Below are 19,348 nucleotides of genomic sequence, written 5' to 3'. Positions count from 1 at the left end.
ATAAAATGGGAATCATGATGGCAGCTGCCTCCCAGGGTGGTTGTGAAGATGACACATTTGTGGGGCAGCTAGGTGGCACAGTGGATAGAGCACCGGCCCTGAAGTCAGGAGTACCTGAGTTCAAATCTGGCCTCAGACACTTAACACTTACTAGCTGTGTGACCCTGGGCAAGTCACTTAACCCCAATTGCCTCACCAAAAAAACAAACAAACAAAATAAAACAATGAGGATTGTAAAACATACAGTCCAAGAAGATGACATATTTGTAAAGTATTTTGCAAAACTTAAAGAGATATAAATGCTTGGTCATCATCACCACCACCACCACCATCATCATCATCATGCTACATGATACCGTGGAATCTATTCTAGATTTGCTTACTACCTTTGTGACATTGGAAGGCCTCTGGTCCTTAGTTTTGGCTTCTATCAAGCAAGGTAATTAGACTAGAAGATGAATAAGATTCCTTCTCCTCTCCCTCTTAAAATCCTTAGCCTCACTCAGGGCTCATTTCAGGTGCCCCCCCCAAGCTTTTTATAATCCCTTATTTATTAGCTCCCTCCCTAATTTATCTTGTATTTACCTGTCAATGTGTTGTATCACCCCCAGTAGAACATAAATTACTTCAGGATAGAAACTGATAGAATCGGGGCAGCTAGGTGGTGCAGTGGATAGAGCACCAGCCCTGGATTCAGGAGGACCTGAGTTCAAATCTGACCTCAGACCCTAGATACTTACTAGCTGTGTGACCCTGGGCAAGTCATTTAACCCCAATTGCCTCACTAAAAACAAACAAACAAAAAAAGATATTGGAGTGTTTTCCATTTTATTTGGAAGGGGTTTTTTTGTTTTTGTTTTTTGGAGGCAGTTAGGGTTAAGTGATTTACCCAGGATCACACAGCTAGTAAGTGCCTGAGGCCGGATTTGAACTCAGGTCTTCCTGACTCCAGGGCTGATGCTCTGTCTACTGTACCACCTAGCTGTCCCAGAATTGAGGTTTATATGGACACAGAACCTGGAGATATGTGAAGTATGTGTGTGGGGCGGGGGAGCAGCTAGGTGGCACAGTAGATAAAGCAATGGCCCTGGATTCAGGAGGACCTGAATTCAAATTCGGCCTCAGACACTTGACACATACTAGCTGTGTGACCCTGGGCAAGTCACTTAACCCTCATTGCCCCGCAAAAAAAAAAAAATTAAATTAAAAAGATATATGATTCAGGGCTGAAGATACCTGTAGCCCTATCTTCACATGAAACCCAAGTAATAGCCTATTAAGAGCCTGATTTTGTGAATTAACTTTTTCAGAGTAATTTAAGCAACAGGAATGGGCCCCATGCTTTACCACCTGTAGCTAGATTACTGTGGCATGAAGATATCGCAGAAGAAAAAGGCAAGTCAATTTTATTTCCTGACTGACTAAGCATAAACTATGCTGAAAGGATGCTTTGCAAAGGGAATGAGAAATGGAATGACAATTTTCTCTCCCCTCCAGTAGTAGGGATAGCCTACCATGGCAGCTATGTTGAGAGAGCTTTGGACCCACTAAGTTACCTGATCTCTACTTATAATTGGAAAGCTAGTTTGAGAGTTTGTTTGTAGCCTCCAGCATATTAAGAATGTCAGAGAGGGTTCCTTTTTTTCATCTTGCTCATGAGAAAATGGTTGTTGTTCAGTTGTTTTTCAGTCATGTCCGACTTCACAAACCCATTTAGGGTTTTCTTGTTAAAGATATTGGGGGGGCAGCTAGGTGGCGCAGTGGATAGAGCACTGGCCCTGGAGTCAGGAGGACCTGAGTTCAAATCCAGCCTCAGACACTTCACACTTACTAGCTGCGTGACTCTGGCCAAGTCACTTAACTCCAATTGCCTCACTAAAAACAAACAAACAAACAAAAAAAGATATTGGAGTGTTTGCCATTTTATTCTCCAGCTCATTTTACCAAAGAGGAAACTGAGGCAAACAGGGTGAAGCGACTTGCCCAGGGTCACACAGCTAGTGTCTGAGGCCAAATTTGAACTCAGGAAGATGAGTCTTCCTGATTGTGGGCTGGGCACTCTATCTACTATGCCTCCTAGAAAATAGGGAAACTTAAAATTAAAATTTTTACCTTCACATTTTATTAGCATGAAAGAACAACAATTCTTTGACAACAATTTTCAAAGGCTTTCTAATGAAAAGTCAATTAAAAAGGGACAGCTGGGTGGCACAGTGGATAAAGCAGTGGCCCTGGATTCAGGAGGACCTGAGTTCAAATCCAGCCTCAGATACTTGACACGTACTAACTGTGTGACCCTGGGCAAGTCACTTAACCCTAGCACTTTAGGTGATTAAAAATTTCTTAATTGAGGATTGTAAAATTGTTGGGCTTATGTATTGTTGTTTTTTTGGTGGGGCCAGGTCACATATTTGGTCCCTTTCTTCCAATCACATGGAGCTCCAGAAGAAGAAAGTTACTCCTCTCTCTTTTGGGTCCTCATTTTCACTTCCTGGGGGTGTGTGTGTCTGTGTGTGTGTCTGTGTCTGTCTGTCTGTCTGTCCGTCCATCTATCTGTCTGTTAGGGTTAAAGGAGTTAATGGTGGTCCTGGGACCATTTTGGTGAATGGAACTTTTTAATTTCTCCAAATTGACCAGTGTTAGGGATAGAGACGATATACTTTGTGTGTGTGTGTGTGTATGTGTGGCAATTGGGGTTAAGTGACTTGCCCGGGGTCACACAGCTAGTAAGTGTTAAGTGTCCGAGGTCAGATTTGAACTCTGGTCCTTCTGAATCCAGGGCCAGTGCTCTATCCACTGCACCACCTAGCTGCCCCTGATGATATACTTTTAAAACAGTTCATTATAATGCTAAAGCCTCATAAATATTTCAAATAATGTCATTTGTGCTTCAGTTTTCATTATAGTTGGACTTGTGAGAGGATCAAGGGGTTATATTTATCTACTGCAAGTTTTTGATCAGCTTCATTTTGGGAAAATATTGCTCCCCAGGGGAGTTTTCAGTTATCAGCATGAAAAAGAGCTTCAAAGCCTGTAGCAACTAGAGAGACTTGACTGTCACCGGGGAGCCAGGCTCAGGGTGGGATCATGAGAACATGCCTGTTGTTGGAATATTTGATATGTATCACATCGGCCTTCTTTTAAAGACATGGTATTCGAAGCTTCCTTTTAGGGCTCTCTGCCCTGTAGGGACCTGGGACCCGCTTGCTTTTTGTCCAAAGGAAGGAAAAAAAAAAGAGCCCTGTCTGCCCCCACCCCTACATTCTGTACCCCACCAGGACCCATGTTCATAGCCTGTTCAAATAGAAAGTCTTTTAAACGGGTCAGTGACTGGCTCCATTGGGACAGGGCTGGGGAGAGAGAGTTGGTCATCTGTATCCTCTGCTGATGGATAAAACTTTTTTTTTTTAACCTATTCAAGTGTTGTAAGTCCATGGGTCAAAGAATCAGATTTCTTAAATGAATTAAACCAAGCAAACCAGAACTTTTTTGCCAGTAGCATCACAATTAGTCAATCAGCATGTGTTTATTAAAATAACCTCCCATGTTCCAGGAACTGTCCTAAGAGCTGAGGATATAGATACCATAGTAAGTGTTATGGTTTCAGGCCCCAGTTTCCTGACTGAGGAATGAGAAACCCACCTTTTCTTCTATTTTAAAGAAAGAAGCACTTCTGGGGCAGCTAGGTGGTGTGGTAGATAAAGCATCGACCTTGGATTCAGGAGGACCTGAGTTCAAATCCAGCCTCAGACACTTGACACTTACTAGCTGCGTGACCCTGGACAAGTCACTTAACCCTCATTGCCTTGAACAAAACCCAAAAAAACAAAATACAAAACCAAAAAAAAACCTATACCATAGTTATACAGCAACTGTCAATGTCAATGGTCACAGTCCATAGGTTCTCCAGCCCATAGTCTAGACTCTGTAGATTTGGAGACTAGGTGTCAAAATGCTGAACTCCCCCAGTACACTTGATTGTTTTCCCCCTTCCTTTCTGGTGAACATGCTTCTTGTTACTTAAGAGAGTTAGCACCTATAGAATGTAAGCTTCTTGAGGGCAGGAACAAATATTTTGTCTTTGTATTTGTATGACCTTCATCTGGTTTCTTTTTTTTTTTTTTAGTGAGGCAATTGGGGTTAAGTGACTTGCCCAGGGTCACACAGCTAGTAAGTATTAAGTGTCTGAGGCCGGATTTGAACTCAGGTACTCCTGACTCCAGGGCCAGTGCTCTATCCACTGTGCCACCTAGCTGCCCCCTTCATCTAGTTTCTGCAATGCTTTATACCTTTTCTAATCCAGACCTGTAATATTATCTTTGTGAGGAATTTCCAGGGTGGAAACAAACCTCTATAAATTTAATATTAATTTACAAGTATAGCTTCTTTTCTCAGAGAAATGCTTCAGAGGCACTAAGAAGTCATACTCACAGTGGTAGAGCCTGATATCAAAGGCAGGGCTTGAACCTAGATCTTCCAGACTCTATCCCTTATGCCATGTTGCTTCTCATCTTGCACACAGTAGGCATTTCATAAATGTTTTAAAAATTGAATTTTAGGGGGCAGCTAGATGGCACAGTGGTAAGGCGCCGGCCCTGGATTCAGGACTACCTGAGTTCAAATCCGGCCTCAGACACTTGACATTTGCTAGCTGTGTGACCCTGGGCAAGTCACTTAACCCCTATTGCCCCGCAAAAATAAAAAAATAAATAAATAATCAACAAAACAAACAAACAAACAAAAAATTGAATTTTAGGGGGCAGCTAGGTGGTGTAGTAGATAAAGCACCAGCCCTGGATTCAGGAGGACCTGGCCTCACATACTTGACACTTACTAGCTGTGTGGCCCTGGGCAAGTCACTTAACCCTTATTGCCCCACAAAAATAAATAAATAGATAGATAAAATAAAATTGAATTTTAGCATTATTTTCATTGTAAAAGAATCCCTATTTCCTAAATCTCTCTGAGGAGTAGGACCAGAGAGAAAAAGACTTTCTCCACCCTGCCTCACTCCAGTGTGTCACATTATTGATGTATATATTTTTTTAATTTTTTAAAAATATTTATTTATTTATTTTTGGTGGGGCAGTGAGGGTTAAGTGATTTGCCCAGGGCCACACAGCTAGTATCAAGTGTCTTTGGCCGGATTTGAACTCAAGTACTCCTGAATCCAGGGCTGATGATTTATCCATTGCACCACCTAGCTGCCCCCATTGATGTATCTTTAAAATGGGAGTTATTCATGTGATGTTTAATCTGAAATGGAAAAGCAGTTATTAATGATTTTCTTTCATTTGCTATTACATAACTTGATACCAAAGTGCATGTTTTGCTTCAAGTTCCAAACTAATGGTTGGCGTATTATTTTATTTCTAGAAACCTCAGATTCCACAGAGCTAGACCCTGACAAGGAGAAATATAATCTAAATGACAGGGGTAAATAAAACATATCAGCCCCTTGGAGGGCCTTCCACTAAATTCTTCATCTCCATCTACTTCTCTCTTCATGTGCTTCTAAAGTGCCAGTCACCATGGTGATGGGAAGCTGCTTCTTCTGGGTTTTAATTTATTCCTGAATAACGGGAAATCATTCATAATTTTTCCTCCTCGCAGTCACCAAAATTCTTTGCTTTTCCAGAAAACAAAGCTTTTTTTCCAAACGGATAAAATGTATTCAAAAGAGATACTGAGTGGACTTGCTGTGTCTTCTTGGAGGAGGGCTGGGATAGGGTGAAACTCTAAACCAGTCAACTAAATCTGGATGCTTTCAGGAAAAATTAATTTGAGAGGCCGGCCTATTTCTTTTTCCCTCTCAGCCCAACCTCAGATGTTATCTCATAGGGTGCGAAATGGGCAGCTTCCTTCATTCATCTTGTGGGTTTGGAAGAGGAGGACTGGGAGAGGCAAGAAGGGGGAAGCCGTCTGTACCCCACTTCTCGTCCGCTATCTTCCCCACTTTGGAATATTCCTGTCGTTTGGGTTTGGGTTTGTTTCTCCTTTGCTTTCCTTCGCATTGTCTCAATAGAAGGGACCAGATTTTCAGCCAGCTCCACTCTGGCCTTTAAATTTGTGCCCTTCACTTTCCCATGCTGAACAATTTGTGTTCTAAAGCTTGCATTTGTTACCGCTCTTGTCTCTTGCTCCACTCTGAATATATGGATGCCACTTTTTTTTTTCCAATAGAAATGCATGCATGTCAATGACTTCTGAGCCTCATTCTTTCCTGTGATTCAGTCCATACTGACCATGTGTGATTCTCTATTTTTTGTCTTTGTAGGGAGAAGGCTGATTCATGCGGGATCAATTCCAGATGACATCTTATTTATTCCTTTCCTCTTTCCCTTTCAGGTCCCATGTTTTTTCTTGCTTGTTTCAGTGTGGCTGCAGGACTAGCTTTCTTGTTTTATTACTGCTCACCAGGTAGGATGGAATACTGCAATGGGTATGAGTTCTCTCTCTCTCTCTCTCTCTCTCTCTCTCTCTCTCTCTCTCTCTCTCTCTCTCTCTCTCTCTCTCTCCCTTTCTCTCTCTCTGTGTCTTTCTCTGTCTTCTTTCTCTTTCTTTCTTTCTCTTTCTTTCTTTCTTTCCTTCCTTCCTTCCTTTCTTCCTTCCTTCCTTCCTTCCTTCCTTCCTTCCTTCCTTCCTTCCTTCCTTCCTTCCTTCCTTCCTTCCTTCCTTCCTTCCTTCCTTCCTTTCTTTCTTTTTCTTTCTTTCTTTCTTTCGGCAATCAGGGTTAAGTGACTTGCCCAGAGTCACAGCTAGTAAGCGTCTGAGGCTGGATTTGAACTTGAGTCCTCCTGACTCCAGGGCTGGTGCTCTATCCACTCACTGTATCTCCTAGCTGCCCCTGCCATGAGTTTAAATGAAATCTCTTTCTCACGTATTTTATTATGAAACTTTATAGTCCTGTGTAAATAGGAGGTGTTATTATTACTGTGGCATCCATATGTACAAAATGATACTGCAGGGCTCACCCAAACAGAAAGTGTGAGTCATGAGGACACACAACAGATGGTTAGTTTGTGGGGATCTTGTTCTGTCATCCCAGTGGTGGAAGACAAAGTAAAAGGGATTCCCAGGACCACAGAATCACAGTGCTCCAAGAGTCCCCTGGTCTTTTTGCAGGAGGGTATGAAGGACAACCTGTGCCCAACCCTTGGACTAAGGAAATGCAATTCCCCCATCCCCCTTTTCAAATCCTCATTTGTCAGACCCCTCCTAATTCCCTCACCCTGTAGTCCTGAGTAGCCCCAGTGTCTGGGCAGTGTGTTCCAGACCCAGAGATAAGCCAGCTAGAAAGCAGCACAGCGGAAAGGTGACCTTCAGGACAAACAGGCTGGTGATGGGCCCCAGTCCCCTTTGGTGGATAGTGCTGGCCCAGAGTCATCCATTCAGTGGAACCTCACTCAGGAGAGCTACTTGCAAAACAAACAAAGAAACACAAAACTAAAAACAACCTTCCTCTCTTTCACGGAGGAGAAGTGAAATTTTAGCATGATTTAAATAAACGATTCCCAGTAAGCTGAAGCAATCCTTTCCTCCTTACCGCATGACAAGTAAAATCTCTGTACACTGCAGTGTTCACCAGCTGTCTGTAGTACTCACTGTTTGTTGCTGGTGGATGTGTTTTCTATTCCACGTGTGTGCAGATCCTAAAGGTGGAGTGCTGGCTTCTTTTAAAAACATTTTTTTTTAATATGGCTACCCTTTGCTTTTATCCCACCATCATTTCAAAATATTTCCCTTGTCCCTTTCCTCTATTTTCTTTTCTTCTTTTTTCTTTTTTTAAATAAAAGTATTTTATTATTTTCCAGTTACATGTAGAGATAGTTTTCAACATTTGTTTATATAAAATTTCCAATTTCAAATTTTTCTCCCTCCCTCCCCCCCTCCCCTAGACAGCAAGCAATCTGATATAGGTTATATATACATAATAACATTAAACATATTTCCGCTTTAGTCATGTTATACAAGAAGAATCAGGGCAAAAAGGAAAAACCTCAAAACAGAAAACCAACAGCACCAAAAACAAAAGAAATAGTATGGTCCAATCAGCATCCATATTCCACAGTTTCTTTTTTTTTTCCTGGATTTGGAGAGCCTTTTCCATCATGAGTCCTTTGGAACTTTCTTGTACTATTGGATTGGTGAGAAGAAACTAGTCTATCACAATTGATCAACACATAATGTTGATGATATTGTGTATAATGTTGTTCTGGTTCTGCTCATCTCACTCATCATCAGTTCATGCAAGTCCTTCCAGGTTTCTCTGAACTCTACCTGCTCATTGTTTCTTACAGCACAATAGAATTCCATTACATTCATATACCACAACTTGTTCAGCCATTCCCCAATTGATGGACATCCCCTCAATTTCCAATTCCTTGCCACCACAGAAAGAGCAGCTATAAAGATTTTTATACATCCGTGGGTCCTTTTCCCTTTTTTATGATCTCTTTGGGGAAAAGACCCAATAGTGGTATTGCTGAGTCAAAGGGTATGCACAGCTTTATAGCCCTTTGGGCTATATTTTTGGCTATATTCCAAACTGCTCTCCAGAATGGTTGGATCAGTTCACAGCTCCACCAACAATGCATTAGTGTTCCAATTTTTCCACAGCTTCTCCAACATTTATTATTTTCCTTTTTTGTCATATTAGCCAATCTGATAGGTGTCAGGTGGTACCTCAGAGTTGTTTTAATTTGCATCTCCCTAATCAATAGTGATTTAGAGCATTTTGTCATATGGCAATAGATAGCTTTGATTTCTTCATCAGAAAGCTGCCTGTTCATATCCTTTGACTATTTCTCAATTGGGGAATGACTTGGATTCTTATAAATTTGATTTAGTTCCCTACATATTTTAGAAATGAGGCCTTTATCAGAAGTACTGGCCATAAAAATTGTTTCCCAGCTTTCTGCATCCCTTCTAATTTTGGATGCATTGCTTCTGTTTGTACAAAAACTTTTAAATTTAATATAATCAAAATCATCCATTTTGCATTTCATAATATTCTCTATCTCTTGTTTGGTCATACCTTTCCTCTATTTTCACAAACAATTTTTAAAAAGAAAGTTGGGGCAGAGAGGGATGGGAAACAGTTTACTAAAATGAACCAACAAAAAAACTGAGTATGATAGCGCATGCAGTGTTTTACACCCATAGTCCCCCACCTCTGCAAAGAAGGTAAGGAAATAGACTTTCTCTTCTCTTTTTCAGATCATTATAATCACACAGGAGCACTGTCTTCTTAATTGAACTGTCAATCTTTATTGACAAGAAACCAAGGGCTATGCCCCTATACAAGGTATATCTTCACTGGGTAGAGAATTTGAACTGAGCAACCACAGTAGTCCTTCCCTACTCTGAGATTCTGTGTCTCTCTAACTTGGTTTTCCTATCAGTCAGCAGGCAGCAGGTTTTGAAGCATCTAGGACAGTGCTGGCACCAAGTAGGTGCCAAAGACATGCGAGTGAGTGAATAAATGATGTAGAAGACCACTTGGGGACTTTATTTAAAAGACCCATAAAAATAGACCAACAACAGAGGGGTCTGTGGGAAGGCACAGCTATTGAAATTGAATAAATGGGGGCAGCTAGGTGGAGCAGTGGATAGAGCTCCGGCCCTGGAGTCAGGAGTACCTGAGTTCAAATCCGGCCTCAGACACTTAACACTTACTAGCTGTGTGACCCTAGACAAGTCACTTAACCCCAATTGCCTCACTAAAATTAAAAAAAAAAAAAAGAAATTGAATAAATGCACATGACAAGTTGGTGGATGGAAGCAGGCCCCCAGATCCCACCCAGGACAATAGAAACCTTGTTTTTTGTTTTGTTTTGTTTTATGGGGGCAATGAGGGTTCAGTGACTAGCCCAGGATCACACAACTAGTAAGAGGAACCTCGTTCTTGATGCACCTGGTGGTTTATAGTTTGCAGCCTTTGGCTAAGTGAGGAAGGATAAGTCCATTGCAGCTTGCAGCATTGTAAATTTCTACCTCAGACCTTTCGTATATCTCTGTTTGCCCTCTTCTGCACTGACCATTCATTATTTTTTATTCCAGTTATTGAAGTCTGTGCCATAGTCCTCCCCACCCCATAACCTCTCCACCCACTACCTCTCCAGGGGAAGGAATCTTTCTTGTCTAAGTTTTAAATTTTTTATTTTAGTTTTAATTTATGGAATAAAACAAGCATTTCTATAACAGTATAATTTTTAAAAAGATTGCACACAAAACTACAAATCTACTAGGTACAAATTTGCTATTCTACAACAAAGTTATCATGTAAGTTTCTTTTTTTTTTTTCCCCTTTTTTTCCCCTTCTCCTCCCTAATGCTTAGCATCCTAGTTAAGGCCCTCAGTAGTCACTTAGAAAAGGTCTGTTGAATTGAATTGAGTAGCTCAGATAATTTAGATAATTAACTTATAATCATTTTGCTCACTTCAGACTTTACAAAGCTCTCCTATAAGTCATGTTTCCTGGTAAATTTCATAAGGGAGGGATTCTTTAGTCACATTGGAAATAAAGGAGGACCAGCCCTGGACGGTCGGCTTGGATCAAGGCTTCCCTGAGAATGAGACGCTCTTATAGGTCATGTCGTTTTCTGATTCCGTTGGATTAAAGCAACTGAATAGGGTTTTTTCCATCAGATGTTTCTTTTCTCGAGTTCTTCCCAGGACCCTCTTAACCACTGGAAAACTTTGAGATGAGAATTTGGTTAACTCAGTGAGTTTTTCATGCCATTGCTTTGGATCTTGCAGAGAATTTCACCTGTGATCAGTGGGAGCTCTCCAACAGAAATAATTACAAACCTAGCTTTTGGGGCAGTGACAAGAACTATGAGCTCTCCCTTAGGGACTGGGAGATAAAAATGAGTTTTAGCTGTTCCCTTCACTCTGTCCCGGGTTTCATCTTCCCCACTTCCCCAGAGTTTACACCAGAACCAAGGGTAGTTTCCCCTATGCTTCTGTTGTAGTAGCCAATCTGTAAGAGAGATCCACACCCCTTTCCCCGTTTAGCCCATTTGAAGTGGCCACCAGCCAACATGGGATGCACCTTGTGTTTGATCAGGAGAGATTTGGAAATGAGGTGCTGGGAGTACAATGAGACCCTGGCAGGTGGTAGTCATTCATCATTCATGAATGAAAGATTTTTGTTCAGGAGAAAGAAGTTAAAAAAAAAACAAAACAAAACACAGAGACACAGACTACAATAGCCCTGATGGAAAACAATTATCATAACTGTTTAACAGTCTTTTTCAAAGATCTCTTCCTGGGAGGCATCTCGAGTAGGGGGCATCTGGGGAGGTTTTGCCCTTGACGTGTTCTCTTTTGTTCTTCCCCCTACCCTCCTGTCTTTTCTTTCAGATCCCAGAGTTCTCAGGGGAACCAGAAGAGTGATAGGATTCTCTCCCATCATCATTGGAAAACATGTTAGTCATTATTTGTTAGCCTACTTGGAAAAAAGCTTTGGAGAACCATGAACTGAATGTGCTTCTCTCCCTCTTCTCATCTCTTGCTCTCTGATGGAGTATATACATCCATCCATACAGCAGATACAAAGTTCCTATACCAAAGATTGCCTGGCCTGGCCTTGCTTCAGCAGTGACTATATCATTGCAAGTGTATTCCAAGAGTCAGTCCTGTATCCCCTACTTTCTTGGTGGGAGCAGATCATTTATTTTTTTAATGGCTTATTTTTAAATATTTATAACTTCAATAAAAATCACTTTTAACTCAAACCTTAGAGCATGGCTGACTGTATCCAAAACACAAAGTTTTAAATGGGAATGGGTCTTAACAGTCTTTTTTTTAATCATATGTTCATCTTTCTCTTGAAGATGATGTAAAAGTTTCCTGAGGATAAGTAATTGCTTTTTACAAGTAGTATTTGCAGGGATATTTCAAAGAAATTCCAAGTGGATCCTCTGTGGGAGAACATAACTATCTTCCTGGATATCGTTTTCAAAGACTACTGAAATTACTTGAATATCCCTGACAGCTTTCTCATGGATAATGGATCTATAGTATATTAGGAATTTGGCCAAACCCTTCTTGAATTTGTTGTTGTTGTTGTGTTTTTATCTTGAATCTCTTGGAATAAAAAATTCTACATGCTTACAACCCTGGGGTGGGGGAGGGGGGAGTATAATAGTGTATGTTTTCATTTAAAGCTATTCCCAAAAGAGCCAAATTATTTTTTTCTAAATTAAGTTTATCCAGTCTATCATGCCAGAAGGCATAAGATTTGTTCATAGACAAGATATAGTATAATATGTGACATCATATTTGGAAGGAGATTCAAGTGTGGTCCAGGAATGACCCTATAAAGAGGCAGAGAAACACAGCAGTTAGAAACTAAAGAGGGAGATGTGCAGTAGTCTAGCCTATGAGCTTCAAACAGGAACAAAGATCATGGGAGCCTATACTTAGAAATGGAAAGGATTTTTTAAGTCCTTTCTCTTCATTTTACAGTTGAGGAAACTGAGGCCCAGAGAGGTTAATTGATACCTCAAATCTCACAGGTAGTGAGTAGCAGAGGTAGGATTTGAAACCAGATCCTTTGACTCCAAATTCAGCACCCCCCCCCCACTGGGCCTCATTTGAGCAGTCCTTTCAGTTGCTCTGTTGAAAAGATCTCATTAAGTATAATTTCTACTCTTCATACTCGGCAACAAAAGGCCACTAGCTGGATGATCTGGTTTCCTCATGTTCCTGGGTCTCAGCCTCAGAAAACCAAAGCAGGACAAAAGAGATTGAACAGTGCCCCTTCCCCCAATAGCTTGTCCTCCTCTGAACTCTGTTAGATGACCATACCCCAGTTTGAAAGACTAAGGAGTTGGCTTAAGAGAAATGGCATCTTCCAAATTCCCAACAGGCTTTGCTTTTCTTTGGTAGCGGTTTAACTAGCAGAGAAGATGGAGAAAATGAATCTCTTGCCTGTGATGCTTCCTCTCACATGTGTTTTTTTATGGGGGGGGGGGACAAGAGCATGGCTGCAGTTCTACCCAAGACCACCAAAAACACTGGGGCAGGAGCACCAGGGCTTTGCTGAGTGGTTCCTATCAGAAAGGACAATAGAGGTGTTATAGAGTCAGCCAGAGAGAAGGCAGAGGCTTCGGTGGTGTAGTGAATAGAATGCTGGGCTTCGTGTCAGAAGACCGGAGTTCAAATGTGACCTCAGACGAGTATCAGCTGTGGGATCCTGGACAAGGCACTTAACCTCATCTGTGAAATGGGTATAACAATAGCACCTATCTCACCGAGTGGTTGTGAGAACCAGTGAGAGGATATGTATAAAGTGCTTAGCACAGTGCCTGACATAGTAGACAATAAATGCTTTTCTTCCTCGTGGGCAGTCGCAAACAAGGTGATAAAGTTTCAAGCACTTATTAAGTGCTTACTTTGTGTCAGGCACTGTAATTTACATTCTAATGGAGGAAGACCACACATAAAAGGAAGCCACCAAGGGGTAAGGTGGGGTACAAGAGAGGAAAGGCATTGCCAAAAAGTCCAGGGAGAAGAATGAAGCCCGGCTGACCTGGGAGGCCCCAGGAAGGAATTCCTTAATAGGGGGAGGGGGGGAGGGGGGGAGAGGGGAAGAGGAAGGAGAGGGGGAGGGGGCCAGCATGATGGAGTAATATTCCAGGGTCAGAAGGCCCCCGATGCTGAGGGAAATTCCAGGTGAGAAGAGAGTTGAGTCATAGAGGTAAAATCCACTATCTTGAAGGACCAATTCCATTTGTCCCCCATTTCAATCTATATGCAGAGGTTTCCAAATCAATAAAATCCAAGAAATAGAGACCAGACCTGGGATTTCATTGGTATTAGGAACTTGACAAAACTTTCTTCATTAATGCATTTCTTCAGCAGAAAGAGCTCTGAATTTGGGGTCACAGGACCTGAGTTTGAATCTTGGCTTCTATAAGTATCACATAATTTGGGGGAAGCCACTTAACCTTTTGGGGCCTCAGTTTCCTCATCTGTGAATCAAGGCAGTTGATTTTAGTTGAACTCTAAGAGCCTTTTCAGCTCTAGACTTGTTATTTCATGGGTTTTGCCTTTGAAAGTCTTCATAGTGTTATGGGCCTAGCATCCCAGAAGTTCTCTGTTATGGGCCTAGCACCCCAGAAGTTCTCTGGGGAAAATCAAAGAAACTTCTCCTTGAGAAACTAAAACAAAGGACAGACACACCTAAAGAGATAGTGGCACCAAGATTGGGACTGAGCTAGCTCCAGGACCACCACCCTTCATTCCAGTCTCCCCCACCCCTGGGGAGATAAGATTAGATGTGGCTGCTGGCTTTGTGGCCTGAAGAGGAGAGAGATGGCTTGAGAGATCCGAAGCCACCCCTCACCCAATTCCCCCAGCCACCACCAGTGGGGGATGGCCCTCCCCACAATGAGGGAACTTTCCACAGTCAGATGATCATCCCCATCAGTCCTCTATAAAAGTATCTGCCTGTCTCCTGCTGGAGGAGATAGGTATATTAAAGCCAGGTTCTGTGAGATGCCTTGTCCCCATGAGAAGTCCAAGAATTTCTCTCTTAGTTTCCTTTCTCTAGCACCCTAAATAAACGATTATTTTATTCTAATTGGATTTGTGTGCAAGAGGATGTAATTCTTTTTTTTTTTTAAGGAGGGTGTAATTCTTTAAAGAGGAATTCCTAAGGACCCCTACCCTTATCCAAACCCCCACCTATTTCCCCATAACAATAGCAACAGAAACGAAATATTTTTAAAACTTCAGATAACTGGAACCCAGTTTATTCACAAGCACTTGATCAACCGGAATGTTTTCTTCATACTAATTTTGTGAGAAAGCAGGAAAGGCCAAGAACACAAGCTGATAGTCTTTATCCAAGAATCTGTTTCCAAGGGATGTTATAGGTGATACATTCAAACTGCTCTCCAATTTCAACCAATCTTACTAAAGACCAAAGAGTACTGTCCTCTCAAATGTGTGAACTAGATAGTGAAATTATTATCCTCATTTTTTAGATGAGACAAGAGAGGGGAAGTGATTTGTCAGAATCACACTGCTATTGAGTCTTTAGAGCAACAGATGCAACTGGCATTCCCAATGAGTCTCCCCAAGATACTCAGGCAAAAAGAAAAGGTCCTCTTTGTGACACTACTCTCACATTCAGGTGGGGAAATGGGGCTCAAACATATACACTCACAAGGAATGAAGCTCAAAGGGTTTTTCAGGGATGCTGGAGTAAAGTCTCAGTGGTTCTCAAAACCCAAAGATCAAAGAAAACTCATTCAGAACATGGGAGGTGTGTCGTTTAAAATACTGGGGAGACTAGGCTTTTTCTGTCTAAATTATTGGGGAACTAGGCTGGGATTTCTAAGATATTGCTACTTATAAATTAATGACTATTGCACCCATATAGGTACTACACATTAATTAAATCATATTAAATGTTAGGAGAGCATTGACCCCATTTAACACAAGCCAAAAACTCCCCAGCACCATATTGTCTCTGAGAGAGAGAGAGCACATGACTCCAAACAGAGTTCAGAAGTCCTATATTACCTAGAGAGAGCTACAGGACAGCCTCCTTCACCTAGCATCACACAGAATCACATTCACCTCTTGATCTCAGTCCTTTTTCCTCTTCTCATAGAGGTGGCTCTTACACCCTGCTCAAAGCTAATTGGCTAGAATCATTCAATTCCATTATTTGACCTGACCTGAGGGTGGTCCATATTAAAATGAGCTTTACCTATGACCTAATGGTGTAATGACTTAATGGGGAAGTGTGCAAAAAGATCAGCTCTGTGGCAGCTAGATGGCGCAGTGGTTAAAGCACCGGTCCTGGATTCAGGAGGACCTGAGTTCAAATCCAGCCTCAGACACTTGACACTTACTAGCTGTGTGACCCTGGGCAAGTCACTTAACCTTCATTGCCTGCCAAAAAAAAAAGATCATCTCTGAAATGCAAGGCAGATGATGTCCAGGTATGGCTAATCTCATCTAGTCAATCTCCAATTCTATTGATCCACCCATGGGCTCCTGGGTTCATTCTAAAAACTAGGCTTGCTGAAATAGGCTCCCCAGGTCCACCCAAAAACCCATTATTAATAATTATTTTCTCACAGAGATCTCTGGTGATGCAGAGGAAAGAGGATGCTAGGTTTGAAACTGCACTCTGTCGCTAACTTGCTGTATGACTTTGGCCAAGTCCTTTCCCTCTGGACCTCACTTTCTTTCACTGTAAAATGTAGAGAAATCACACTACAGTATCTTTTTGAACCTTTCAGTTTTGAAATCCTGGGACTTCTGCTTGAGAGAGACAGCTTGGCATTGTGTAAAGAGTCCTGGATTCGGCATCAGCTAGACCTCTGTTTAAATCCTAATTCTGCTATTCACTAGCTGAATGACTATGGCAAATTAAGCTTTTTAGCCTTCAGTTTCCCCACTTTTAAATGGGGATAATTTACACTGCCCACCTCCCAGCTGTTGTGAGGATGGCACTGTGAACCACCCGATGCTATGGAGACTGTTATTTTAGCCTCCATGCACACTAGTTTCTGCTTCACCCACTTGCTGGTTTCCCCTTCATTTTCTGTAGGTGTGTAGGAAAGATTGAAGTGGTAGGGATTGGTGAGGAAAGCATTTGACTAACTTAAAAGATAAAGTTGGGGCAGCTAGGTGGTGCAGTGGATAGAGCACTGGCCCTGGATTCAGGAGGACCTGAGTTCAAATCTGGCCTCAGACACTTAACACTTACTAGCTGTGTGACCCTGGGCAAGTCACTTAACCCCAATTGCCTCACTAAAAAGAAAAAAAAAAAGACAAAGTTGGAGAGTCCCAAGAGGGTGCAAGCCTCAGTAAGAATTTTTTTTTTTTTAAGAATTTTTAAGTAGGAGTTAGTGACTGAGGACTGTCCCTCCTCCTCTCCCTCCCCACCCCACCGGTCTGCCAAATTCACAATTTTTGACTAGGTCTATGAGGAAGCACACATGGTTGTGGTCCTTAGGAGATGCTGAGATGGCACTGACCTCAGAACCTCTGGAGATCCACATTGGACCTCAGGTTTCAGCAGATACAGAAGGGATGATTACTGGTCCTAGACTGAGCAGGACCTGGCTGAACAGGACAATGATGACACAACAAAGCTTTCACCACATCTTCACTATCCCTGAGACCAAGCTTGCTTTGGGATATGTTTATCTATAATGACAGAACACCAAAGGAGAAGGGTTGGAAGGTTCAGAATAATACAGTTGGCTATTATTTACTCAAGCAACTGGCATAAGAATGTTTAGAATTTCACTTTCAATTTCATTCAGTAAATGTATTCTGATCTATATATGATTGAATTTTCCTTTCACATTGATGGGGAAAGCAGTTACAATGCTGTAAGAATGGGGATTAGCCCCATTTAAGGAATTTATGAGCTAGAGTTATTTATATCCCTAGGCAGAGAGCCAAAGAGACAACTGGAATAGGGTGGGGGGTGGGGGAGGGAAGGGCCAACTCTGCTGTAGATTGATCTCAAAGGTATGTCTCTTTGTACTGTTAAGGGCTAAAATTCTAGCTAAACTGTCTAAAATATCTAATGAGTGGTCGCCAATAAATTATAAGCTTTAGCAAGAGTTAGACTTTTAAGCATTTATTAAGGAGAATAAGAATTTGGTAAAGAGAGAGAGAAAGGCCTAGATTTCTATCTATTAAAGGGAGAGCACATTTTTAGCTCCCTTCTCCACCAGAGTCCAGAGGAAAGAGCCCGAGACTGAGCGCCAGTCTCTTCCTTCCTCCTCCCACTAGTCCGCGTCACTTCCTGACTCCTGAAGAAAAGACTCCTGGTCTTGCCCTCAAAGACCTTCCCTTCATGGGCAGAACTCTTCTACAGTAAGTATCCAGCAGGTGGCGTTATTCCAATCGTTACAGTACATTGACCATGCCCAATTGATAGTGAACAAATTGCTGCACTGAAACCTGGGAGCATGCATAGGACAAGTAGGTTAGAGCAGTTTGGTCTTCGACTGCCATCTGATGGCAAATGCAGGTATTTCACCCCAACACTTAATCCAAACATGTCCCCTAGGAGGCACATGAAACTCAGGGTGCCTTTGTTCGTGGGCTCTTGTACTTTTTAAGTACAATACTTCACTTTTATTTGCATTTTCACCATCATCCTCATTTTTGCTGTTATTGTTATTCTTAGGTGTGTATGCAAAGAGAAGTGAAGAACTGAGCCAGTTATTTGACTGAGCTGATGCATTTTGGCCTGGGGCAGGCAGACATGAAGGTCGAAGTAAAATAACTTGATTAAAATTATGGAAATATTCCTTCTCTCTTCAAATAAATTTCTTTATGCATTTGAAAGACAGTTTCTTTTTCTTTTTTTTAAAATACACTTTTATTGACGCTTATTCCTATGCCAGTCATTTCTGGAAATACCCTCTCCCTATACTACTCCAAATTGACCCTTCTTTCTAACAAAGAAAAACAGCTAAGCAAAAATCCTGATCCAATAAGGATGCCTGATGATGCCTACCACATTCTGCCATAAGAGTGTCCTGCTTTTCTGTCCAGAAGACAAAGGAATGCTTCATCATCTGTTCTCCCGGGCAATTACTGGTTTTTTAGCTGCTCGGCTTGGCTTCCTTTTAATGAGCTTTTTTCATTGACATTGTTATAGTCCTTTGGTGGACTATCTTTTGGTTTTGTATATTTCACTCTGCACCAATTCACACAAATCTAGAAGATACTTTCTCTTTACATCAAATATTAATGTCGGGAAAAGAAAAGGATCAAGTTTGGGAACTGAGGATAATGAGTTTGGTTTAGGATGTATTGAATTTGGGCTGGGGGAGTGTAACATCCAAATGAGATTATCTCATAGGCAGTTGGAGGTGGGGGTCTGCTACTCAGAAGAGAGATGGAGAACCGGAGATCTAGATATGGAACCCATCTGCATGTAGGATCAGAGATGTAGAACTAGAAGGGACCTTCAAAGTCAACTAATCCAAATCTTTCATTTTACAGTGGGGGAAACTGAGGCCCAGAGAGGTTAAGTGACATGTCCAAAGTCACACAGCTAGTTAACCAGCAGTCTGGATTCAAACCTTGGTCCTCTTGTTCCATTTCCAAGTACTCTTTCCACTGTACCATGCTATTATAATTAGGAATGAATAAGATTAAATAATAAGAATAAATAGGAATGAATGAGATTACCAAGGAAGATATAATAGAGAAAGGCCAAGGACAAATGTTTAAGGGGCACCCTCTTTTAGAGGAACCTCTTGGGCCCAGCAGTACCTGTGCTGTACCATTCTTTTTTTCTTTTTGGTTTTTTCGTTGGGCAATGAGGGTTAAGTGATTTGCCCAGGGT

General features: G+C 41.6%; 1 protein-coding gene across 3 annotated transcripts in view; it reads left to right on the top strand.

Annotated features, from left to right (window-relative positions):
* The window catches only part of CARD19 (caspase recruitment domain family member 19), a 55,998-nt gene extending 44,257 nt beyond the window's left edge, over window positions 1-11,741 (top strand). For 2 of the 3 annotated variants that reach the window (XM_043979287.1, XM_043979293.1), the window contains exons 4-6: window positions 5,377-5,436; window positions 6,349-6,420; window positions 11,368-11,741. In XM_043979287.1, the coding sequence (XP_043835222.1) occupies window positions 5,377-5,436; window positions 6,349-6,420; window positions 11,368-11,483 (248 nt within the window). In that variant the 3' untranslated portion in view covers window positions 11,484-11,741. The remainder of the gene's footprint in view (window positions 1-5,376; window positions 5,437-6,348; window positions 6,421-11,367) is intronic. The other variant, XM_043979299.1, reaches the window with a different exon arrangement.
* The last annotated feature ends 7,607 nt before the right edge of the window (window positions 11,742-19,348 follow it).

This window comes from Dromiciops gliroides, chromosome 1 (genome assembly GCF_019393635.1).
Source record: "Dromiciops gliroides isolate mDroGli1 chromosome 1, mDroGli1.pri, whole genome shotgun sequence".
NCBI classification, from domain to species: Eukaryota; Metazoa; Chordata; class Mammalia; order Microbiotheria; family Microbiotheriidae; genus Dromiciops; species Dromiciops gliroides.
The sequence above is the reverse complement of the archived record's forward strand: the minus strand, read 5'-3'. Positions and strand labels throughout refer to the sequence as shown.